Here is a 26,220-nt window from a genome sequence, read left to right on the forward strand (position 1 = left end):
TTATTTACAATAGACTCAACACTGACGAGCAAAACTTCACAGTAAAATGTGAGCTTCAAATAAAAAAAACATATATAGGTTGCACAATATAAAGTTAAACATGTTTTTTTTTGTTAAATTCATTTGTAGATTCAGATATTCCATTATGACATGTCAGATTTCATTGTATTTAAACCACTTTGGTATAGTGACGTGTGCAAAAGTGTGGGGAAAAAATGCAGGTAATGAAATTCCAGATATGAAGAAACAGCAAAACCGGAGCTCAATTTATTCAAAGGCCATGTATTTATTATCACATCACTGTATGTGAAAGGTGCCAAACATCTTTATCTCAATCTTTGATAAGGCTTTAATTCAAGAGATGATCACAAATAGGTTGAAATGATTAATTTCAGACAGCACAAATGCTCAGGACTCAGTTATAATGAAAGTTATGGCATAGCAAAGGAAATATGGCACATGACATGCTGTGGATTCTTGCAAGTTTTCTCACAAAAGGCACTGATAATCACTGAAAAACATTTGAGACTCACAGTATGTGTGAATATATGGACACAGTGTTCCCATATGCACATTTGTGTAGATACACCATATTGCCTGAGGCCGTATCCAGTGTATATTAAGCTGTGTGTGTATGTGTGTGCATAAATGCACAATACTTGCAAACTGTGCTCAATAAAACAGAGCAGGTTGAGCTTGTCTATAGTGTGACTGAAAGTTCAGTGATGGATGTAAAAAATAAAAGTAATGGCACCTTGAGATATGAGATATTTACTGCTGACAAATAGAACTGAAGAATACATTCAGGAAGCAGATATTCAGATGGATAGGCCTCAGTTTAAAACTCTTTCTTTTGTGGCTACACATAAATTATTTAATATGAAATAAAAACAAGTATTTACATAATTATTTTCCAAAATAGCTCTGTGCTTTTAATTAAAAAAACAATAATTTAAAATTCAAGTTCATACATTAACATTCTAGAAATCATTTTTCTTTGAATCAAACATGTACAATTTGCGTATGTGCTACTGACATACTGCAGTTCGCCTATAGAGAGGCCATGTACTGTGCGATTAGCGTGTTTAAGCTGGGTTTCATACACTGAAGCCATGCGAGGCACAGAGGCCACAAGGCTATACACTTGAGTCCTGCACTGTCCATAGCAGAGCAAGTACACATGGAAGGAAAGCGGTCCTCCAATGCCTGCTCTTACAGTACGTGCGCTACCCTGTGCTTCTGTTGAGTCTCTTTTTGCCATGCGAGGATAAAGTGTTGTGCGAATGGATTTCCTCAATATAAATACTGAAATGCTATAAGGACTTGGCAGGTGTGAAATTCATTCAAGGAAACAAAAAGCTGTGCATATAAAAACAATGTGGGGAAATAAAAAATGGTAAATATTTGCTTATATTCTCTGTTTTTACATTTTCAATTGAGTTGGTGTTATGGCATCACTTGTGTTCTTGTATGATAAAAAAAATTCATAGATGTAGACAACCAGAACATATCCCACCGGATATCTTGTACATTTAAATATCAAGTGAATGAAAAATTACAGGGAAAAAAAAATGAACTGACAATTTTTGGCCCACATTGAGATATCAAGTTGTATTTCAAGCTAGAGATGCTCTTAATAATTGATTACTAGATTGATTGTAGGTTGTGATATATTCCACTGTAACATGTATGCATGTTTAAATAAAACTAAACCATTACCATTGCTGATTAAAGGGGGCCTGTTATGCTAATTTTCAGCGCTTTGTATAGAGTTGTGGCCTCCTATAGAGCAGCTGCACAGGATAAGTCACACACAGAAAGCTATATAGAGCTTCCAGATTCTGCATCTCTTTCTGCAGTGTTGCCATGGACTTTCTATCGACCATAAAGGTCTGTTTAATTCACACCACCCCGCTCCTCTAGGTACAGTCACTCCGCTGTGATTGGTCAAGTGCTCCCGGGAAGTTTTGCATACTAGGTCCATGTTTACTGAGGGCAATCTGCAGCCTATGTAAGGTAGTCCGGTAGAACGTCAGTAGAAGGTGGTGGTAGAAAAAAAACTGTAAAACTGAGCGTGCAGAGCCATCCAAAACGTATTTCCAGGCTCACTTCCATCTGACGCTTTGGCATCGTTTAACATGACAATCCAACATTGTAACATAAAAGTCATAAAAATGTAAAAAGCATAGTAGGTCCCCTTTAATCATTTCCTGAAACAATTGAAGAAAAACAGCGTTCACTACTTGGCTACAACCAGCAGTAGTGTTTATTCCGTTTCAGTTAGTCTCGTCTGTTCAATGCAACATTGGCAAGAAAACAGGAGTTCAGAACCTTTCTCCAACCCCATCATTTAAAAAATATACTTAATTGAACAGTAATCAACCCAAATTCAATTCCACCCTCGGCCATCTCTGTGTGGAGTTTGCATGTTCTCCCCGTGCATGCGTGGATTTTCTCCCACATTCCAAAAACATGCTAGGTTAATTGGCGACTCCAAATTGTCCATAGGTATGAATGTGAGTGTGAATGGTTGTTTGTCTATATGTGCCCTGTGATTGGCTGGCAACCAGTCTAGTGTACCCCGCCTCTCGCCCAAAGACAGCTGGGATAGGCTCCAGCACCCCCGCGACCCTTGTGAGGAAAAGCGTTACAAAATGAATGAATGAATGAATCCCTTAAGTGAGCCATAAAATGTAGTCAAATACCCATCCCTAACATAAACGCACATAAGGCGAACATGTTTCAAATAAAACTGTGGCCGCAATTCCTGTTGACTAAAACTGATCTGTGTTTTGTTTAACATCACTACCTCAAATCGGCTACTTAGTTAAGATGGCTTTCAGAAAATCCTTATGGTCCCTCAGTTGCTCTACAGTCAGCAAAATGCTCAGAGAAACACAGTGCACCCGACCGATGAATCACACACACACACACACACACGAAACGTGTAGCTTGGCAGAAGGAGAGAAATGTGGGTCTGGTATTGTCAGTAAGGCTGAGCACAACGAACAGACACATACACAAGCAGAGTGAGTGTTGACTTCAGCGACAATGTGTGCTGGTGACACACACTTGACATTCATTTCACAAGCGCCTGGAAAACATTTCACCAGATTTAGTTTGGCTTAAGCAGTCCCCTATATGTACAATGGACATGTCCATACTGGCATTTTAGGCTTGTAAACAATAAAAACGATTTTGTAGTGATTTCTCTGAGGTACTTTACACATATTGTTCTCATGTTATTACCACACCCTCCCAAAGCTACCGCATTGACCCGAATATGTGTTTTGTTTTAAAAACAATCTGAAAATGACAAGTTGTCTTATATTTGTGGTCTAGAGAATTATGCAAAACAACAGAATTATTGTAGAACATTTTCTCTTATCTCTTTGTCAATTCTACACACTCTTTGCTCTAGTCTTGGCTCGGTTCACACTCATGGTGCGAAGAAATATGATTAACACAATGTGATGAATGAAACATCATTAATAAAAAAAATAATCTGCCATATTATATTTGGGTCAATACGGTATTAAAGGAATCAGAAAGAGAATCTTGCTGTGTTAGTGTCAGCTACCTCTGGACTACATCGCTAATCTCTTTGATACAGCTGTGCAGGTTATCTAATACGGCATTGGCCCCCACGCAGCTCAGCCCCCCACCTCCTCCCGAGGATGAGGCCCTCAGTTCTTGCAGACTGAGCTCCAGCTTCCCTACTGCTTCCCGGAAGGCAAACTTGTTCCTCATCTGGGGGATGCAGTCCACGTAACCAGAGCAGTAGTCCAGCAGCTGGTGGCCAGCGTCCAGTACTTGGCTGCTGGAGGGGCTTTCGGGGCTGCTGTGGAGGACGCTGCTCAAGCAGTCAGCGCACTCCAGTAAAGCCTCACGGCTCACGCGCTCCAGTGGCACTCTTTCTGACTGCTGCCTGGTTCTCCGTAGTCCCACTTTGGAGTGTGAGGAAGAGGTGGTGCTGGGTGATCCGTTGGCCATTTTAGTGGGAGTTGTGTTAGCAGGGCAGGAAGCAGGAGGCACTTGCGGTGGTGGAACTGTTGGTCTACACATGGTTACTCCTCCTGACAACCGCCCTGATTTATGACCTTTTAATGCGTCTCCGTTGACTTCAACTGGCGTGGCTCCTACCTGCTCCTCTCCCTCACTGCTGTAGGAGTGCTGCATGCTGCGTAAGGTCGGCGGAGGCGGTGGGGCGCACTTGGGTTTGACAAGCCGTGGCCTGTCCCGGTCCGCTTGGTGCTCGGACAGCAGTTTAAAGCGGTTCCCCTGAGAGTCCAGCCCGACGAGGTGCACGTCTCCTGGGCTGTTCTTCAACGTGGGCGATATGAGAACTGGAACTTTGTGGTTGTGAGTTTGTGTACCTGCAGCAGCTGAAGCAGAAGTCTTGGAAGGGGATGACCAGCTTTGCTGTGCACACTCCTCTCTCGCCCGAGACACGCCGTCCGATTCCCCGACTTCCCCACCCACCCCTGTGGCCCTCCCTTCTGCAGCAGTGCTTCGGGGTAGCAGCTTGGCTTTGGGTCTTTCCCTGATCTGTGCGGTCCCCTCATCCATCCTCCTGAGCAGTGTTTCAGTGGGCCGTGTGGTCCCATTCTCTGGCTGGGAGGTTGTGGAGGCAGTCCTCTCCAGAGGGGTTTTAGCACTGCGGTTCCTGGGTAAAGTCAGAGCAATACGCTCCAGGTCTGGCAACCCAGATGACATTGAGGAGGTAGAATTGGACCTAGGTAAAGGTTTAGGCCCTCCCACCATGGATCCACCATCCCCTGAGCAGACCGCCTTTCCTGTCCGTAGCCCGAGGGTCTTTTTGATAAGCCTGGGGGTAAAAAACCCAGCGAGTCCTCCCCAGCTGCTGCCGCTTGTTACCTGTGAAACAAATCCTCCACCAGAAGGCTTCTGTCCAAATGCAGCTCCACAACAGCGTGACTGAACCTGGGCGGGCTCGCCATGGGAATGAGAGGGAGATGCGGAGAAGCCCCCTAAACTGTCTGACTGTGGGAGCGGAGGAGGAGCGCTGAAATCAGCAGTAGGCTCATATTTCTTGTGGGGTTGCGTCTCCATCTCTCGAAAAGAACTGCTCCTTTTGGGAGGCGTTGGGAGATTCTGTTGATGCTGGGAGGATGGTGAGCAGGAAGAAGACGATGACTTCTTCTTTATGAAGGAGCTGAAGAAGCTGGTCTTGCGGTCTCGTGTGAACGTCCCCATGTCCAGTGTGTCCTCTAAAAGGCTGCTGGGGGACTTATCGCGTGGTTGCTGTTTTCTGGGCAGAGCAGGGGAGCTGCTTGAGCGTCCATCACCTCCCGACAAAGAAGTCCAGCCTAAGTGGAAGAGAAACGGATCAATTAAAACAATTAAAGTAAGAAATTTTAAAGTATAAAAGAGTGAGCCTCTTTTTAGAAAGGAAAATACTGTTGGGGGCTCCACCTTCTCCCACAAAAGCGGCGTTTTCTGCTCATGTCAGACAGTTTCCTCTCTCATCATAAAACTCAGTGAATTAACATACATCCATTTTCTATAACACTTATTATTAGGGTTGCGAGGGTAAGCTGGAGTCTATCCCAGCTGTCTTTGGGCGAGAGGAAGGGTACACTCTAGACTGGTCGCCAGCCAATTGCAGGGCACATATAGACATATCTATGTACAATTTAGAGTTGCCAATGAACTCAACATGCATGTTTTTGGAATGAGTGAGGAAACCGGAGTACCAGAGAAAACCCATGCATGACAGGGAAAACTCCACAGATCTCCACAGACCACAGATCATGCCCAATCAACCCACTAGAAGTAGCTACAGACTACTCCAGCAACCTAAAAAGCTGCTTTTGCACCTTGATTAAAGACTACATAATACAGGATGAAGACATAAAGCCCATGCAAGTCATGCACTCCCTCACCATGTAAGTGAATTTGGACAGGCATTGCACTTGTGCAAGATGCAACAATATAAATATTGTTTGGATGAATTAAAATTATATAAAAAACATGGTATGACAGTATGCAATTGTATGAGAAAGTTTTTGTTTACTATTGTAATCAAATGTATTGCATTGCATATATTTTTCACCAGTGACTTTTGTTGCACTGCATGCTCACAAACACTTTTACTGGATACAAGGGTTGGGGGTGTACTGTTTCTGTTTATTGTGTTAGTCAAATGAATGCTTCATGTGTTGATGGGCCAGCAAAAGGGGGGGGGTCTGTGAAGTGGCCAGGTACAAACACAGAATGAGGACAAAAACAAGCATGAAGGGCGAACCTTGTTCACATCACAGACAAAGACACTTAAACATTTTATTATCAACAACAACAAAAAATAAAGTACACAGACTAACACAAATAGGAGTTGCTCTGACTTGGGAATATTTGATTAAAAAAACAGAATAGAATCTTTATTTTACCTTACATCACAATGGTCTATGTTGTCTATTTTAATGCTGCTACTGCTGGTAGCTTTTAGTGTTTTTATCTGCATATACTGTGTATAGTACAGATATAACTATCTATTTAAATACTCAGACAGAAATCATTTCGAGTTAAATAAGCCACATGAATTAGCAATGAAACAATTTAAAATGTACGAGGTAACTCAACTGATTAGTGCTATTTGGGGATCTTGTGTCTTACGGGTTTTATAACTACATTGTAGACTCCTGAGTTTAAATGCATGCAGCATCTTCTTCACGCAGAATATTACTGACTTTTATGACTGGCAGATTTACTTCCTGCCATTAAAACTTCAGCACATGAAGTGAAGTGGGTCAAAATCTGTTTCTATTTTGCGTATTTTGTTTATTAAGAAGCTGCTAGAGTTGTATCTTTAGTGAAGTCATTTTTGTTTCTTAGTTAATAAATGCTTATGCCGAACGACCTAGGAAAAAAAACTGGTCATTCCATTAAGAAAATGACAGCCCTTCTCCTCAGACGACGGGCTTGACGACGCTGCAGTTGGCTCTTCGAATCAAGACCACTTGGGACACCTGTAGGGTTGTAACGAGGTGCACCTAATTCCTTGGAGGAGAGGTAGGCGTTTCTAGCCGTACCTGAGGGACTGTGAGTGCCGTGGTCTGTCCGTCCGTCCAGCCCACCCTCGATGTTCTCCTTGTTTTCCGTGTGTTTGAGAAGTGCACGGGATTTGGAAGGTAACAGGGGCGTGTCATGGCTGAACGAGTGAAGTGGACCGCTGCGACCGGAGGAGGCTGTCTTACAGAGCTCTTCTGCCACTTCTGCATAGAAAAATGAGAAAAAATATTTTTAGAAAAGTTTTTTTAGCAGGCAGTTAATTGAAAACTGCATTCATAGTCATTAATATCTTTGTCAGCTAATCAAAAACTTAAGACCACAGCCTCTAAAAGCCAAAATCTGTGAAAAACATAGGATTCCATGTTATTTTCTAATAATAACAATAACTCTCCTCGTGGCTAAGGCAAAACAAGTTTGCCCATATGGTAGGACTGTTGAGCTGTATAAAAGCAGGGCCTCCTAACACACCATTACCATCGTAAGACAGTCATTGAGAATTTCTTCAGAAGATCCTGAGGGTTATGAAACAAAAAAGTCAAATGGCAGTGGCCAAAGTATTAAATTTGCGATCCTTGACCAAAATAAAGACCAAAACTGGTGCTTGCTGGACTCCCCGCTTCTTCCAGGAGAAAAACATCACTCTTTTGGAACATCACCTGAAGCTATGGTCTTAAACATGATCAGCTGATAATATTATTTCTGTTAAATTTTAGATTCGACACATTTCCATGAGTCTCTTCTTGTTTCTTTACCTTCTGAGATGCTGGAGTCATGGAACATTGTTTCAAAAGCTTGGTGGATCTCTGCAAAAGATGGCCTGTCTAAAGGACTCCATTGCCAGCCTAGCGGGATCAAAGTAGAGTTCATGTATAAAAAACACTGATTGCATTAACATCATAAACTGAAGGACTCATGTTGCTCTGGAAAGATGCCAACTCACATGCTCTCATAAGCTCATAGACCTTTGGTGGGCATCCCTCGGGCTGTTCCATGCGGTAACCCTTCTCCAGAAGGTCATAGACCTGAGACAAATCAATGCCTGGGTATGGAGACATACCGTAGGTGGCAATCTCCCATAGCAGGACGCCAAAAGCTGTCAAACACAAACACAGTGTTGGTCAGCAACCATGACTGCGGTGGTACTACTTTATATAAATGAATGAGATGTGTTACTCACCCCAGACGTCAGATTTGATGGAGAAGGTGTTGTAAGCAAGGCTCTCAGGCGCGGTCCATTTAATGGGGAATTTGGCCCCGGCATGTGCAGTGTAGGTGTCGCCAGTCATCAACCTGCTCAGACCAAAATCTGCCACCTTAACAACATGATTCTCCCCGACCAGGCAGTTCCTTGCCGCCAGATCCCTGTCAAGGAAAGGAGATGTTAGAGTACTTTAAATAAAAGCACAAAAAGATGGCAGCTGGATTTCTCCCCACCCTCACTCACCTGTGGATGAAATTCTTTTTCTCCAAGTATTCCATTGCAGAGGAGATCTGCGTGGCCATGTAGAGCAGAACCACAGCATTCACCTCCTCCTTGTCACAGTCTCTCAAGTAGTCCAGAAGGTTGCCGTGTGGCATGTACTCTGTCACGATGTAAAACGGAGGCTCCAATGTACACACACCTGTCAGAGAGGCAGCTTTATTAAAAAGGTCCCATTATGCAACATTGACGTTTTAATTATTTTTCCAACAATAATGTGACTTTTTGGAGTGGAGTTGGTTATCGTTTGGATATTATCTGATATCGGTGTCAAACACTTAAAAAATGAAAACACAGAATAATGGAAGAGTAATAAATTGACCCATTTGAAATTAAATTCACAACAAATTGCCATACTTGAGGCTTGTTACAAATAGTATACAGTGACCCTAATTTATAAGGGGCGGGTTACAGACCTAAAAGCTGAACAAGGTTTGGATGTTTGACCTCCTTCATGACAGCAGCCTCTTTCAGAAATTCCTCAACTTCCATGGTGTCCTCCTGTCATTACAAAAAATGAGAAATTTAAACATCATCATAAAGAAGCAAACCAAATAATTTCAATTTATATGCAATGCCACAGTCCACCTGCAGATGGCGACCTACTTCCATGATTCCACCCATGTTTCATCATTGCCAGATTGCAAAGCACAGTGGTCCTCAGGTTACATACATATACCCTTTCTAGAATTTGGTGTCTGTTGAGTTTTGATGTAAATCGGATATTAGAGCTAAATTATACCTAAATTAACTCCTATGTCACTCACATGGTACACAGAACACATTAAGGCATACATTACTGTAATGAAACACTAAATGCACGAAATGATACAGTAATAAAAAGTCAAAACACTGGCAACCTTTCCGTCTTAATATTAAGACCACTGCACTGCTTATACTGCTATTACTGCCACTTTCAGAGGACCAGCAACCTCTCAGTTATATGTGCTGTAGTGTTAAAGAATTCTGGAATTTCCGAGTGCCTGTGAACATGGCAGGCAAATTATTAATGTGTATGGGTGAGGGAAGAGGAGGAAGGTATTGGTGTTTCATCTCTAGAGGGCTCTGATAATGTTAAAAGAACATATTCAGAAGATCGTAAACAAGTAGGACTCCTACTTGCCGAGATATGCAATAATAAAATGAGGGATTACTTTGCATATGAAGTCCTTTTTTAGCCTTTTTACAAAATGTAAAAATACATAAAAAGTGTTTTAATTTTCAGTATGTGGCCATCGGTGGAATAAGATTGGATTGTAACACCCTGGTTAAAATAGAACCATTATCTGTAATTATGTTTGTGACTGAAAAGTACAGCCAATTTCTGCACTGCAAGTACCTCATCATTGACTCCAGTGTTTATGGATCGAAATGAAGTTTGAATTTATGGAACATGTACATAACCACAACATGCCAAAACTCGGAACACTATCACCAGAAGACCACCTGTACATGCAACACACCTTAAGTGTCTTGACCGCCACTGTGAGGTTGTATTTCTTCCACACGCCTACGTAAACCTCGCCGTACTGGCCACCTCCCAGCTTGTGCTTCATGGTGATGTCGGTGCGCTCCATCTCCCACTTGTCGTGAATGGGCGACACGCCGTACACAGTGGGCTTGTTGCACTTGGGCGCCGGGTAGTGTAGTGTGGTGACCAGGCCGTCGGCTACCGTGGAATGGTGGTGGACCAGCTCAGCCAGGGTGGCAAAGCGGCTCTCAGATGTCACATATACCTTGATGGGGGAAAGAGTAGGGAGATGTTGAAAATTATTCCAGGCTGCAGTATTTCACAGTATAGTATAGGACTAGTATTAATACAACAAAAGGGTAGCTCATAAAGAACATTTAAGCAACTGTACCTTGCCATCCGAGGAAGTGTTGATCCGGTAGTGGTAGACTCTCCCCTCATAGCGGAGGGAAATGGACAGCTGTCCGGGACTGCTCTCGCTTTCCCGAACAAGGAAGCTGCCATTGATGAGGGACGACAGCAAGTACTCGGCGGCACTGCGCGACACGGGTCCGTGGTACCAGCTATGTTTCTCCAGACTGTTGACAGGCGTAATGTAGTTGGATGGGACCCAACCCTGGCCGTTCTTAGAGCGAACCTCGCTCCACTCTCCATTCTGGTTGTATCCCAACACGCACAGCTTCTCGCCTAGATAAGAGACACGGGAAGGAAATGATCAAGGCTCCATGTAAAAAGACAATTTTAAAGTGTGAGGGCTTCACCTCACTACATAAACACTAAAAACCCTATATGTCTATATACTGTTAAAAGTTAAAATGTTAATTGCAATATGTGCTGCTGATTCAGTCTCAACTCGGAAGACCAGCCTCAAGATGGGAAGTTGAGCTATATTCACACTTCTGCTATGGCTCAGCATTACTATGTTAAAGGCAACACTGCAATTGAAACAGGAGTTCAGAACATTCAGCTAGAAAGTCTGTACTCCCTATGATACAATATTCACTTTGCTATAAGAAAATACATGTATTACTAGGAATCCACACATAGAAATATTACTCCCTGGCAGCAGTAATGATAAAAATTCCTAAAAATTCCTTTTTTAGCTTCATATCATTAGATTAGAATGTTGGCGAGGATGTCTTGGTGACACAGCACAAACAAAGAGGGAAGGTATGGACATCTTGTGAGTCTTGCTGAACCACATCAAAAAGCTGTGCATCAATAAGAAAGCGATGCCGCCATGCGAGAGCCGGGCAAAGGCAGACATGTTGTGACTCGGTGTCTCGTCTCTGTCTGTCTGTATCTTGACGTCAATGCTGTGAGATGTTAGGCAGAGAGAGAGAGGCGCTTGGTTTTTTTTTCGAAACTGGAGGAGTGATTCAGTAGCACAGTACTGCCTGTACCTCATTATCTGGCAAATCTAGAATGCAGAAAGTTAGCGACCTACACTGTGGTAGAGGTTAAGCCTTTACTAACCGTATAGGCAATATTTTAATGACATTCCTGACATTTGAAGTGTAGGAATAAATTCACAAATGTGAAAATAATACAATAGCTTAACTTCATTGAGGGAGTGGCTAAAGCAGTGTTCAGTTGGTACATCACCTCTAAAAAATTGTCACATTCATTGCAAACTAAAGAAGTTCATCACACTGTCAGAGTTTCTCTAATTATTATGGAGAATCTCAGCATCCGGTCCAGTCCGACTGTCCAGTGAGTCACAGTATAAATGACGCATCATTACACATTGAAGCTACCTAAGCATCTGGGAAATGACGGTCCAGCCAAAAAACAAAAATAGGCATAGAAGTGGCACAGAAATGGAGGTTATATTGGTTAACATTTGTGTATTAATCCGTGGGATACATTTATTATCCAATCCCCACAATGACATAACATTGCATTAACATCACATATACATAAATATATAAATAAGCTTTCAGAAAATCCATCCTGCCCCATACAATTTAGTATTAGAGAAACTTGTAATACCACTGTCACTATAACTGAGACTGCTAAAAAGCCAATAAAAGTAGTGTACTATAATCAGACTACTTATCCAGGCCGCTATTCAACAGTTTCCTCTGCACAACTGGAAACACTGACTGCACCCCTTTGCCTTTTGCCTGCCTCGGAGGATATGATGACTCTTGAGCAGCTAATTCCTGTTTGTGGTCAACTACTTCTTGCTGGGACTACCCACCTGTTACGGTTGAAACTAAATTCCAAATTGTCACATCGCCGTGGTACCACAAACACGAAGCTATGAACATGTGAGTATGAAAATACTTTTTTGTAAACTAAGTCACATAAAACCCGATACAAAGCTCTATTGACACACAACATTCTAATGGCATTACTGTACATGAAACGGCTCTCCTCAGTGACGACAACCTGTCAATCAATGGCCTGGCCTGAAGGAGTGTCGGTTGTGTAAGTCGGCATGCAGTTCAGTTGCAACACGTGTGCTTCTGTTGAAGGTGTAGAAAGCAATGCATTAACAACACCACCATGTAACCAAGCAACTGTTCCGACTGCCTGATGATGCAGACATGATACCTACGTATTCTGTAGGGCATGATCCAGCCTGCAATGACCCCATGTTGAATGTGATAGCAGCCATGAGATAACATGGACACTTCATTGAGTGACAACTGAAACAATAATTTAGGCTTAATAATAATAATAATAGAATAATGCCCCATTATGATCGATGCTGTCTGAGAGGTGTTCATTTAATAAAGTAACATTGTGGTTTTAGTTTTTAGGTGGTGTGAAAGGAAAAACAGTGAGATGTTGTGTGCTTTGACACCAGTCTACAACCATACAAATAAACATGTTGCGACAGTATTAACGCTCTTCTAAACAGCATTTACATTGGATGTCAGAGTGTGCAGGTTTAATGAAGTCATTCAAATACCTTTCTTATTAATAGATCAAAAATCAATATTACTGTCCACTATTTACCTTTGGTGATGCTGAGCGTGTTGTCCCCACTGGCAACAAAGTCATAAAGTGCAACAAACAGGTTGGGGTCACTCTCAGCCGCTCCCAGCAGGTTCTCCTTGGAGCTCCAGCGTACCGCCTCTGTCAGGGCAGCAGAGTCCAGGCCGAACGGCCGGTGGAGAGCTTCTGGAAAAAAAGGGAGAGCCAAAAAAGAGAACGAGAGAAAAGAAGACGATAAATGAAACATCAAGCAAGCCACCATGAGAGATCTTTACTGCAGATGGACATATGGAATGTCTGAAGAAACATCCTGATGAGAACCTGAATCTAAACTGTCCTTCTCGTCTACCTGTTGGTCCAGGTTCAGGTCTCTGCCTAAAGCCAGTGTGGAAGTGTTGGCCGCTCAGGGCCGTCCATTCTTCTTCAAAACTATTTGCCTGCAGGCACCTCAAAAGCATTACTTTTACCAAATGATTCCTTTCAGACACTAAGATCAGCTATGACCTGAGCTGGGAGAGTTTTCCATGTGTTTATTTAAAGAGCACAAAGAGGGAGGGGTACATTTTAGTGACGCCACCTGACAAAGGTGCAGTGTTAATCCTTGCTACACAACACACACGCCCACAGAGACTGACAACCGATTGATGAACCAGCATATGAGTAGCCAGGATGAACAACTCTCTGCAGCTGCTGCCAAAGTCAAACTGCATGCCTGGACAGCTGCTGTGGGAGTGGGAGAGGAGGGTGATGAAATACAGCGACTGATGATGGAGCGCACACTCCGCAGTGCAAGCTGCTTTAATTCCATAGAAATGTTGTGTAACCTGCAACCTTTGTTTTGTATTGCAGAGTGGACACTCAATATAAATCTAATTTGGATTTATTTAAGAATAGTCAGTCCCAGTTTCCTTGTGGAGACCCGCCACGATCAGATTTGACGCTACCTACTTGCCCACACTCATAGGCACATTATAATTGGACTGTCTATGTTACAACGCTGTACAGACTTGCAATAAATGTGGTGTCTTGGCAGACGGTGGCAGTCTCTTTAACATGCATAGTTTCATTGGGAAGCCAGAATGGTTAGTCTCCATACATTCTACTATGCACGTATACACAGACACAAGATTACTTAATCAACAAGCCTGTAAAAATGACCTCTGCCTACACACAACAATGAATCATCTTGTGTGTCCACAGTGTCAAAACAAACAAAAAGCCCACCTTTGTTTTGTACAAGCATGCATTGCAGCGCAGCACTGGCCGTGACCTGGCTGAGCCACAGCTCCCAGTACATCTTCGGCTCCACTATGGAGCTCTATGAGTCTGACACTCTGTAGACTTCTTGATCCCTCAAGTGATGCAAGCCTCAACAAAACTAAAATGGCGCAATTGCTTGTTCTCTATCTCACCCCGTCACCAGATAACGGAGTTAAAAAATACACAAACTAATCCTTTAGTTGAGAATCCATGAGAATATTCCGATGGACTTCAGAGATAGTCATGACGGAGGGCTTCCTGCGATGTACTACACTGTGAATGGGATGGAAAAGGGTAGGAGGCGCCTAGGCATGTGCTTAGGCAGAGGTTTGGGGGTGAGGTCAGAGTTTATGGGATGGTAGGAAAGCTGAGGGAGAGGGGTAATGTGTGTACAAACGTGTGAATGTGTGTGTGTGTGTGTGTGTGTGTGAGGCCTGGACCAGAGCTGTAGTCAACAGCAGATGGCTGGTCTTGTTCTCCTGGGAGTGTGTGTGCAACTGCTAGCGATGCTGAGCCAACTGTCATAGCTGCTCCTCTTACATTGCTGCATATCACATCACTCTCCTCCAAGAATGTTTTTTAATGACAGGACACATTAGTTAAGGTGTGTCCTGTCCTAATTACATCAGTCATGAAGCTACATTAATACCATTACTTTATTTTAATTTAGATAGCCGGTTGCCTTTCTGCTTGGCCCAAACGCAGTAGCATTTGATTGAGTGAGCAGTTGGTCTACGTGCTGCATGTCGTGTGGCTGTCTGATAGCCGTGCATGTGCATACTGTGGAGTGTATCACATGTGCAGTCTGAAGAAATGCTTTGTTTTGAGTGGACCAGAAGGGGTCTTTGCAAGTCTCTCCCACCACCCCCAAGACAGCCGGGACAGAGGTGACCCTGATCCCAGGGCAAATACGCATACCAGGACCCTGCCTCTATTCAGCAGCTGTTTATATGACCGATGAGAGATTTACACTTCCTTATGTGTTCATCTTTCACTTGGCCAAAGCACCTTGAGGTAAATGACAATACTAATAAACTAGCTAATGTTTGTTGACGATCACAATGGTTATCTTACAATTGTCTATAATATGAGTTAGTCAAGACCTAAAATTATCTATTGATCTATCGATAATGACCAAAGTCACCTCAAATATAAATGGTGGAACATGTGTTTAGCATGCCGACCCATAGCTACAAAGTTCTGGCTTTGAATCTGTAGAGAGTGCATGCTGTCTCAGACCAACCCATGAAAATGTTGCATAATCCTGCAACCAAACACTCAGCCATTAAAACAAGATGCAATACCAGCTTTCATAACTTCAAACAAGCAACAACAAAAAAATTATATGACACTGTATATCAGAGGCCCATGGCTGAAAAGGTAAGCGTTTATTTTTAGCTGACAGTGAACAAAACACAGTAGCATGACACTCGGAATAACTCCGCAGTGCACACTGTGATGCTGGTGCAGACAAAAGATGGTGGCTGGTTCGCTGCCTGCAGGAAGCCCCAAACCCAAGCCCAACTTGAGACAATGATCCCCACATGGACAAGACATTACATAAGCTATATCGGGCTAAAGCCCGTCCTGTGGTAGACGGACAGGAGTCTGATTGTTACAAGCAGGCGAGGCTAAAGCCTGATAAATGAGGCTGCGGTGGTCATAATTAGTCCTTCTTCTGTAAGTCAACTACATTCACAGAGCATAAACAGTACCAGACACTCTAGTATTACTAGTTGTACGTGTACGTATATTCAAGTGGAATTTCTATACTAGTGTCCCTTAAGATCTACTATAAAAATGTTGGGTGAAATGCGAGGGGCGTCGGCACTTTTGTGAGATACAGTATCTTCAAATCAAATCAAAATTACAGTGCCTCTTCTTTGCTGAGTGTGCGCCACAACATCCATTCATCAGCAGTGGAATTTTTCCCATACGCTTTAACAAGAATCCACACAGGCACTTGCCTTTTGTACACAGTTGAGTCATGTCAACCCAATTCCTCATTTCTCCCCTCGAACAAACTTCCACCTTTCACACATGTTGGTGTTGAAATCAATTTGAGCAATTAGACTTGCTGGAAAATGTCGGCCCCCATGAAATCTGTTTATTTTTTAGCCAGTTGACGACAGTTTGTCAGTCTAAGCCTATGTTTGACTCCCAATCTTTGTTTACACATTTTGCCTGGCTCCACTGTCTCTCTGGTGGCAACTAGCTATAAAATCTAGTCTCTGATCCACAGACTCCGAATGTGCCTTTTTTTGACATTTTGTCTTTGAAACAAACACACAATGGGCTTTGTTCGGAGCTTATTCTGTCCCGCAGGTAAGCTACAATAGCTGTCGTGTTCATGGGGTACGTGCCAGACGTTAACCTTGCTCTCTTGTCACCATTGTAATACTTATATCTTGTCTTGCACAGACGTCATTGCCAGTGTGAGAATATTTGAAGCATAAACGGTTTAATTGATGTTCCGTTATCATTAAAGTTTGAATGACAGCTGTGTTTATTTAGTAAACAGCCTTTGACTGCAAAACAAATGAGCTTTTATGGCAAAGGGGGGGACGTTCACATACCCTTTAATAGACAATGTTTTATCATTCATAGTTCATAGTATTGTATATCACATGTACATGTTAGCAGTAGGAGTACGTTCTGTGGGATATGGAAGCACATTTTTCCTTTATACATTGACTATATACGTTGTACCGCAGTAGGAGTTGGTGATGGAAAATAGTGCTTAATTTCTCTGATATGCTACTAAACTCCAGACAGAAGATGTTGGATGTCAGAGGAATCTCAGAGAGGCACATGCAACTTAAGTGTCTATGTTGAAAAAAAGATTTGTGAATGCATAAATGTAGTTATAGATGTGCATGCTTGTCCAGAGGAAGTGTGTGTGTGTATATATGTGTAAATTCCAAGCCAACTCTCCAGTCTGCAACACAGAAGATAAGCAGCAGTGATACTGGCAACAGCATAGGACTGATCCTGGAAGCCAATCAATGTTTAACAGGCTTGGCAGCAGTGACTTGCCCTCTCTCTAACATTCCCCCCCGCAGCTAAGCTTCATAGTGAAACCGCTACTTAACCAAGAGCTGCTGCAGCAATTTGGCTAGACGTCTCCTCAAAGTTGAAAACATTTTGTGTTCTTCGGATAACAGATGCATGGAGAGGATTCACCATCTGTATGGCCAACTTCACTGCTTTGATTAACACCCTCTCAATAATTTAAGCTGAACGAGAATCAAGGCAATGGACGAAGAGTTGTTTTTGTTTTGGGGCGGGGAGGAGGGGACTAAAAAAGCTTGGTTGTTAGCCAATGCAAAAGCTCAAGGATGCAGCAAAAGCTCAAAATGTGCATCATCCATGAATAACTTCTTAATAGCTAGCCAATTATAATTTCAATACATGCAGCATGTTACTGAGAGTGAAACCACAGTGGCCCTGGCTCTCCTCCTGGTGGTTGACTGACCAACCCGTTTTTGAAATCTCGTTTCTAAAAGCCTATCATCACCACTAATGTGTCTGAATGTAGGATATCGTGTACATTGTGTTGTGGCCGCTGTGCGACTTGCTGTGGTTGTTAAGGCTTTTAGCACACAGTCAAATGAAAAGTGGATTTGCGTCTAATCCAATTTCACCCTTGATGCAAATCAGCTTAGTTCCGTGGATCCTGGATGAAGGCATTCTCATCTGAGCAGAACCTAAAAGTGCTGCGTTAAGGCATTCTAAACATCCGCCTCTAATTTAGTTAGGGTGAATATTAGCTAGTTGTTGAAAAAATACAGTCCAATTACAAGTTATATATTTGATCATTTTTTGCGGACATAAATGCTAAAGGCATGAGAAAGTTGTGATAGAATTTACGTTTTCGCCGTAATTATATCAGGGGAAGTGATTTACTTTAATGGCAAATAGAATGGGTTGGTAATTGGAAGCAGGCAATAACTGAAGCAAGGCTGTTATTTCTGAAATGTGAAAACTCATTACATACAGTAGAGAAGAGATTTAGCGACGTGGTCGCTACATTTAGCAAGTTAGGGTGCGTATGTACATTACCGGTCAAAGATTTTAGAAGAATACATTTTTACATATTAAGATGGCCTGTCTCTCTTTCATTGTTAAGTCCCTTTTTCTTGCCATTTTGGTAGCACCAAATTACTTGGTTGAGTATAGTGCTGTTGAAACGGCGCTCTTATTTTGAAGGACGGTCACAGAAGTGTGTTCCATGTGTATTTCCGGCTAAGACGAGCTGCAATAAAAAAATTAATGTGCTTCTCGTATTTTTTTTTCACTCCGATATAGCACGTCGTCATCTGGCATCGTCAAACGTTCCTTACATTAAAGTCTTAAAAAATGTGGTGAATAGATATATACACTCATCGACACACACACAACCACGCATGCTAAGCTAAGCTCTCCCCGGCTCGCTTCCATTCACGCTCGGTGAGAGGAGGAGGATGAATGAATATGGCGATGACAGCAAGTTTGACTAGCCATGTTAGACACACTGTTTCGGGAAAAAAGCATCACAAAGTGTTTTTAAAAGTCCTTATGTGTAACATGAGACAAGATTTTAACATTAATTTTCAGAAAAGTACAATGAAAAAGTATGACTGGACAAACTTTTTAATTCAAGAGTCAAAAAAGTTTTGAAATCTACTAAAACCACTAGCCATTTTCCACAATTCCTTCGCCAACACCCCGCCAGTCTCTCTGCCTCTTTTGTTGTTGCTCACGTGCCACCCCCAGCCCGAGGCTTGTGTGCCCGACTCCCCACCACCACACAGCAGTCCAATCCCTTGAAACCTGCCAGCAACAGTGCACCTCCTGACGCTGCTCCACACGGCCAAGATCCACCGGCAGACCCGAGCAAAAGCGGCAAGATTGATCACCTTTAACCTGAAAGCTGCATCACATCCACGTCTCCATGATGAGGGCGCTTGCACAAAGCAAAAAAATGACTGCTCCAAAGCACACGAGATGTCTCGAGACCAGAATGCAACCACAAACTAGCTGGATCATATATAACCCACACCCACAAAACTCCCTGGGGGTGGCGTTTGATAATCACAACTTAATACTGGTAGATGACAGCAGTATGACAAAAATGTTTGCATTTTTTTTCATTGTTCCCTACATCAGGAGGTTGCCTACAGCCACAGCTGTCAATGCCAATGTTTTTTTTTAACCCAGTGACGTCAATATTGCACTCCAACCAATATAACCAAAGGGTGTGAATCAGCATTGTTGTGTTCCATTGACCGTCTCTGTCTCTTGCTCTCTCTAGTCCTGCCTGCTGAGGTAATGTTTAGCTGCGGCTCAGAGATGTTGAATTAATAATGTGCTGAGAGGAACTGCTGCACACCTGAGTTAGCCACAGGAAATGACTCACCTTGTCATAAGCAGAGAACCGAGAGGAAGTGAAAATCTAAGTCCGCGTTTTCATAACCACAGGGCACAGCAGTCGGCTATTCACTAGGGATACACAGTATTTTTTTCCAAGCAATGAAGCCACAGATAACAAGAGTGATACAGCAAGACTGCTACAGATAATATCTTTTTATATATAATATTTTTGAATTTTTTATTTTTATTCTTGGCATTTCAGGTGGCTGCTGGGTTTGGTGTGTAAATAAAAAAAAAGTTTCAATAAAAATTGAAACTATGCAAAGAAACTTTAGACTCTTCTTTCATCAGAACAAAAAGAGCTTGTTTCTAGCCTTTTTTGGGTCTTTAGAAATCAGCAGTTGAACATAAAGAGGTTTCAGCAAAAACACCTGATTTTGACCAAAAAATAGACAAAATTAGCTTTTTCTGCAGAGAAGCAAATTCAGGCAGAACGGTGAATTGTCAACAGTTTTTGTTTTAGTGCCACCTCGAACATCTGTACAGTTGTTGACATCTATGAAACAACAAAACAACACACACAAAAAAGATTTTGATGGCCAAATAACTACATTTATTCACAGATTTAGAACGCAATCCAAAATAATTATCCATTTACAGATGTTTACATGTGTTTAAACTATGTGTTTAAACTACAGATGTGTATGTGCACACACACAAACTATTTATGGACGAACAACAACGGCGTCATCAACCTCATCCCCGTCCTTTGCGTTCGTGACAAATCCATAGCCAGGCAAACTCTGAACTGTTGGCCCGACAAAATACTTCCCCATACGAACGTTCCTTCTCGCCACAATGACATTTCCATCCATCCAATTGTTTAATGTTGCTTATCCTCACGAGGGTCGCAGGTATGCTGGAGCCTATCCCAGCTGTCGGCGAGAGGTGGGGTACACCCTGGACTGGTCAACAGTGACATTTCATTCACAATATTTCACTTTACACGAGATTGCGCGTTAAACAGTTTAAATTCAGTTTATATTGGCAAATAATGCGATTCCGTGAAAAGTTAGCACTTGATTTACTCACCCCAACCGACAGCACCATATGGGTAATGTCGCCTCATTGGCACGGTTTCCTTTAAATTACTCGTTATGGAGCTATTTTTTCATGTTAACAAATTCATATTTATTGGTATGACATCAAAATTCCCCATATTATACACCGCTACTACTCACACCAATGGGCCAACAGACATACCCCATTAACTGTTCATTTTGTTTAATTCTGAAAACCACTTAGACTATCAAATGAGAGCATGTACATGCAAGATGCACCAGGACATTTACAGAGATACGCAGCAACACATATGCATGACCTCAACAGACAACCATGCATTCCTCATAGACTGGCACCATTCAATTATGTTCTGAGGAGGCATCATTTGATTCTACACAACATTACACTGCTCCTCCCATTTTTTGTTGAGAGCTGATATTTTGCTGAAACGTGCCGATGTTGTACTGCTGATTAATAAAGACCAGAAAAAGATAGTAACAAACATTTTTTCTGATGAAAGATGAGTCTAATCTTTGCTATATACCACGCCTACACAGCCTAAGAACAAAATATTCTGTGTGCCTTGAAATATCAGTCAAAACATAAAAAAGCCAGTCCCAAGAGGCTGGGATTGAATGAGTTAAAAACAAACAAACAGTGGATTACATGTCCATTCTATAGCTGTTTTTTCTGGACTGAATTGCTTGGTGGAAATGTCCAATCAGATTGCTATGCAACATCAGAGCTCCATTTGGTCTCCAGTAGATCCTCATCCATTTGGTGCCTTCCCGTCCAATAGATGGCACATGGAAGTTTAAAATAACCTTTTATACGGATAGTTCCGATTTTTTGACATAAGGTTATATGGAAGTTATATAGTGTAGTGCATCAACGGCGACTACTTCATCTTGTGAGCCTCTTGTGATCAGTTTTCGGGTTTGGGGGGAAGTAGTTCCGGCTAGTTGGCAGCATCACTCCCTGAGGGCTCCTCCCTCTGTAGACAGAGGCAGCTGAATGAATCATTTCAGCATCCCATCAGCTATGATGGGGAGGAATGAGTGAGGGATACAGAGAGAGATGACCAAGAGATGAGTGCACCGGAGACAACAAATATAATACACACGGTGCTCTCTAGGGAGAGAAACCTGGACAGCGAACATGGAGCTTTCAACTGAAAATGTACAGACTCATTCATGTTCATTCTTCCCCCTAGAAGCATAAAACTAAGTTGTCTCATCTTCTTAGAGACTGTTGTACTTGTGGTAAAACCATTTCATACTTTGTGCAGTTTTTCCCACTCTAATCTGAACTGAATTCACAGAAACTAAGCAGTCTCAGAGCCCAATATGAACAATGCCCCCTAATCCTGACCTATCAGGATACCTACAGTCAGATGCTGATTACATGCAGATGTCGAGATATATATATATATATACACACACACACACACACACATATATATATATATATATATATATATATATATACACACATATATATTACACACTGAATAATAAAACAAGTTAGACATTGTTCCGGACATTTCTTCTAACTGAACCTTTTTGAATTTAAGTTGAATGCCTCTGCTGAGGGGCGTGAAAAAATAGATTGGCACCACGATAAATGAACAAACCTGTTTTTCCTCTCAGTGAGACAAAAATAAGTATGCATTCCTATCAGACAAATTTAAGATCAAAAATGCACTTTGATAGTGAAAGCCTCTCTCAGTGGAGTGGCAGTATGACGGCACCATGGATTCTATAAAAAGGACACTCAGCATCAGAAAACAGAACACTTGGGAAGTGAGTCGTGCTGCACTTAGTAGGTCTCTGCCACTTACGGTTCGTTTGGAAATAAAACAGAGCTGGAGGATCCTATCCATTCACTAAAGCATCCTTGTCCACTGCAGTGGTGGTTAGGACTTCATTCAGTCATATAAAAGTGAAAAAGAGACCCGGCCGAGGAGGAGTAATGCTGGACCATTCCCTGACGAAGGGACAAATGTGCTTTTCTATAAGGCTTACAAAGTTGACAGCAAGAATAAAAACCATTGAAACTAATGTTCCTCTCAGGTTAAAAATAATTACATTTGTGCACATACGTACACGCATCATTATTACTCCACACATTCCCAGTTAATCAAAACAAGAAAAAACGCATCCTTAATCAAGAAAAATTAGCTCTACTGAAGTCCCTGATGTGATACCATTTGGAATATGACCAAAAATATGCCTGTCAGACTGAAGCACCGTTATGCATAACATGACCGCAAGCCTCCCAAAGTCTAAGAGAGCATCAGTGGATTAACTCGGGGTGTATGAATAGATAGATACGGCACTTTATTCGTCTTCATGAGAAATCCACATTTCCAGCAGCTCAGCAAAAATGTCATAAGAAACTTAACATAATCATCTAAAAATAAAAACAACAAAAGCAAGACAGGAGAGATAAGAAAAAATAGAAAATTGAATAATATTAATAGAATAATAAATAAATCAATATGGAACAGACTACTTCAAATTTGTAGTGCAATAACACATGTCGATCTTTGGGGGTTTGCCAGTCGATCCCAAAAATATTAGGAAAAATTAATGCATTATTGCATCTGTGCCCTCTCCCTCCTGGAGAGTGACATGCAAACCATCACACATCTGCAATGTGAACCGTAGTTGATGACAGCTTGTCATGACGGCTCATCTTTCATTCTCATGGCTGCTGGCTTTTCTGGCATCTTTGTTTGCACACTTTGCCTATCACTCAGCCTCACTGGCAGCAGCTCGCTAGCCAGCTAGCTAGTTTTCTGCTTAGCCTCTGGTCTTCTCTGGAGGACCAAATGGGACAGAATTAAAATTAAGTGTCTTTAAATGTGCCATTAAATAATTGAAATATATATATTTTTTAATTCTATGTAAAACCATATCTAATCATTTAATATATCCATCCATTTTCTATACTGCTTATCTTCACTAGGGTTGTGCGGGTGTGCTGGAGCCTATCCCAGCTGTCTTCGGGTGAGAGGCGGGGTACACTCTGCACTGGTCGCCAGCCAATCACAGGGCACATATAGACAAACAACCATTCACACTCACATTCATACCTATGGACAATTTGGTGTTACCAAACATGTTTTTGGAATGTGGAAGGAAACCGGAGTACCCGGAGAAAACCCACGCATGCACAGGGAAAACGTGCAAAACTCCATGCAGGTCTTCCCAATCTCCTGACTGTGTGGCCCACATGCTAACCACTTAATCACAATCCTTACTGAAGTCATGAATCCACATGGTTACTTTGGTATGTCAAATGCTGAACACTGGTCCGTGTGTGTGTGTGTGTGTGTCTCCTCCATGAACCCTGGTGAGCAAGTGCTGGGGTACTACCTCTAAATTTCCAATCACTTGCTATGTCATTTAAAAAAAACATTTCTACAGCTGGAATATGTGCAGATACTGGAAGATCTGGAAAGCTTTCTGTGCGGGTTATGGTGTGTAGCTGCTTTATAGGAGTACATACAAAGGGACGAAAATTAGCATAATAGGCCCACTTCAACTTGTTTGGGTGTCAAAAACTGATTAACTGGATTAACAGTGTTTTCTACGGGAAAGAAATGTTCAAGTTTTCATATGATTTGGTTTTGGACCGACCCTTTGGCACAGATTAATCGCGAAAACTGAGGTCTAGTCTTATTATTTCCGAGCAGCATGTTGGAATTTGAGACTCTTTCCAGTGGTGTGAATGGTTATTTGTCTATATGGTAACCAGTCCAGGGTGTACCCCACCTCTCACCCGAATGACCTGAGATAGGTTCCGGCACACCTGTGACTCTAGTGAGGACAAGCGGTAAAGAGATCTGGTCATTGCTAAAACATGTTACATGCATCAACCAGTCAGAGCCCTCAGATATTTACTAGGCTCCATTGGCAGACAGTATTATCTCTGAGGAAATTAAGATAAGTAGCAATGTCACTAATCTTCCACGAAGGAGGGCAAATCTTAAGATATTAAACCATAATCTTGAGTGCATGAGCGTAATCATGCAATGACAGAAGGTGACCTAAATTATTCACAAAAGATTCCCCCAGTGGATCACTGAGATTGCTGAGTGTGCTGTAACAGTAGACCTGATGAGACAGGATGCAAGTGAGCATGACAAAACAACTCGCTATTGTAACTATGGTGAGTTAATGGACTGGAATTGCAGCTAAATTTCCGGAGGCGAAATATCATTGTTTACTAAAGCGACAATCAGATGCGGATAGCTGAGAGGGAAATCGTAACCAGCCGACTGGTGGCCCGTAGGCTATGAAAAGTGGGCTTCCTCCATAACACGGTCTGCATTTTGGCATCGTTTGATAGCACGCAGCACAAACGGAATATAATTGATCAGTGTTATAGATAAAAATAGAAGTATAGCCAACATTTACAATAGGAACAAAAGCACAGAAAATAGGCGCAGGCTTATGTTGGTTGCTGAGGCGATTTCCGCTAACTAGCCAATGCTAATAAGCTGCAACAGATATTAAAACACATTCCATACATCATTAATAATGTTACCTGAATGCTTGGTGAATATATTAATTGACGGATCAGGCACATTGATAGCAGCTGTCCTGCCTGGCGGTGTACCGGTGTTACTGCCGGCTTCTCGGGGTCTCCTCCCAGCGACGCTTCCCCGGTTCCCCTTCCCTTGGTGTGGTTGGGACGCGTGGGGCTGTGGCGGCTGGAGTCCGGTCGATGCGCCTTCACCGACGCGGCCTACCTGCTGTCCCATCCCGGTAGTTTGGAGTTCGTAAGGACGTTCGCGACGAAGCGAGCAAAACCCTCCTGGCTCACATTCCCGTAAGCTGTAGCCGCCTAAGCTCCGAATTGCGTTCCTCTTCTTCCCCCTCCTTCGTGCTCTTCTCCCCGCTATTCCCTATTAGCTCGCTTGGCTAACCAAGCTAGCTAATGTTGGTGGCGATAAGAAATCCACCCTTCTATACTTGAAGCAACGGCCCAAGTAGCTTGACAGCCACCCAGTTCCCTCCGACGGAAAATATATGTTACCAAAGTACGAAAACGAACAAGCGAGAGTTGCGGAAATGTGGCGCTTTTTCAAAAGGCTGTTGCCGTTGTCCGGCTGCTGCGCGCCCCCTCTGACGCCGCCATCTTTACCGCACAACAGAGGATGTGTTGCAGAAGGCGGCGGGGGGTTGGTCGATCCCCCAGTCACCGTCCTCCACCTCTCCTCTGCTTGAGTCCCCTCCAAAAGCGGGATCGTGCAAGCCGCGCACGACGCCCTCCAGGCGCCCACAATACCTTATGGTCAACTGTTAGAACATTAAAAACTATTTCAATGTCAGTGGCACTCCAACTTTCCAAAAGTACCACCATGGAAAAACACAAGAACAAGTAAACTCCACATATATATCATGTATATAATTTACAACATAATTTCATTTTTATGTGCCTGCGTACTCGACCTGATACAACTGCTAAAAGATTTGTAAACTTGTCTCAATAAGGTCAGGGAATTAATTATGATTCTGCAAAGCAAAATATGAGCAATGACTACAGTATCCAAAATGTCTGCAGATTGCTTTCTAACACGTGTTGTGATCATTAATGACCAAATCTA

The 26,220-nt window shown here is 42.4% G+C and overlaps 1 protein-coding gene across 4 annotated transcripts; it reads right to left on the reverse strand.

Moving 5' to 3' along the window:
* Nucleotides 1-25,839, reverse strand: abl2 (c-abl oncogene 2, non-receptor tyrosine kinase). 4 transcript variants are annotated; one of them, XM_058073504.1, is made up of 11 exons: nucleotides 25,158-25,839; nucleotides 12,951-13,112; nucleotides 10,375-10,670; nucleotides 9,976-10,248; nucleotides 8,929-9,013; nucleotides 8,477-8,654; nucleotides 8,210-8,394; nucleotides 7,973-8,125; nucleotides 7,785-7,874; nucleotides 7,053-7,235; nucleotides 1-5,330 (listed from the first exon to the last, which is right to left on the reverse strand). In XM_058073504.1, exons 1-11 carry the CDS (start codon nucleotides 25,372-25,374, stop codon nucleotides 3,577-3,579), a joined length of 3,576 nt encoding a protein of 1,191 aa, XP_057929487.1. In that variant the 5' UTR covers nucleotides 25,375-25,839; the 3' UTR covers nucleotides 1-3,576. The 4 variants fall into 4 exon arrangements, with proteins under 4 accessions (XP_057929487.1, XP_057929490.1, XP_057929488.1 ...); XM_058073507.1 differs by lacking the exon at nucleotides 25,158-25,839 and adding an exon at nucleotides 13,279-13,553; XM_058073505.1 differs by lacking the exon at nucleotides 25,158-25,839 and adding an exon at nucleotides 13,279-13,553 and having other exon boundaries at nucleotides 12,951-13,115.
* Nucleotides 25,840-26,220: the final 381 nt, after the last annotated feature.

The sequence above is a fragment of the Doryrhamphus excisus genome, chromosome 5, assembly GCF_030265055.1.
Source record: "Doryrhamphus excisus isolate RoL2022-K1 chromosome 5, RoL_Dexc_1.0, whole genome shotgun sequence".
Taxonomy (NCBI): domain Eukaryota; kingdom Metazoa; phylum Chordata; class Actinopteri; order Syngnathiformes; family Syngnathidae; genus Doryrhamphus; species Doryrhamphus excisus.

Bases quoted from the DNA above. Each gene is read 5' to 3' on its own strand.
- abl2 (XM_058073503.1), bottom strand. From the start codon at position 25,374: ATGGGACAGCAGGTAGGCCGCGTCGGTGAAGGCGCATCGACCGGACTC. The intron at 9,014-9,975 runs GTGTGTTGCATG...TTGTAATGACAG, and splicing joins TGGCGGTCAAGACACTTAAG to GAGGACACCATGGAAGTTGA. The intron at 8,126-8,209 runs GTGAGTAACACA...TGTGTTTGACAG, and splicing joins CATCAAATCTGACGTCTGGG to CTTTTGGCGTCCTGCTATGG.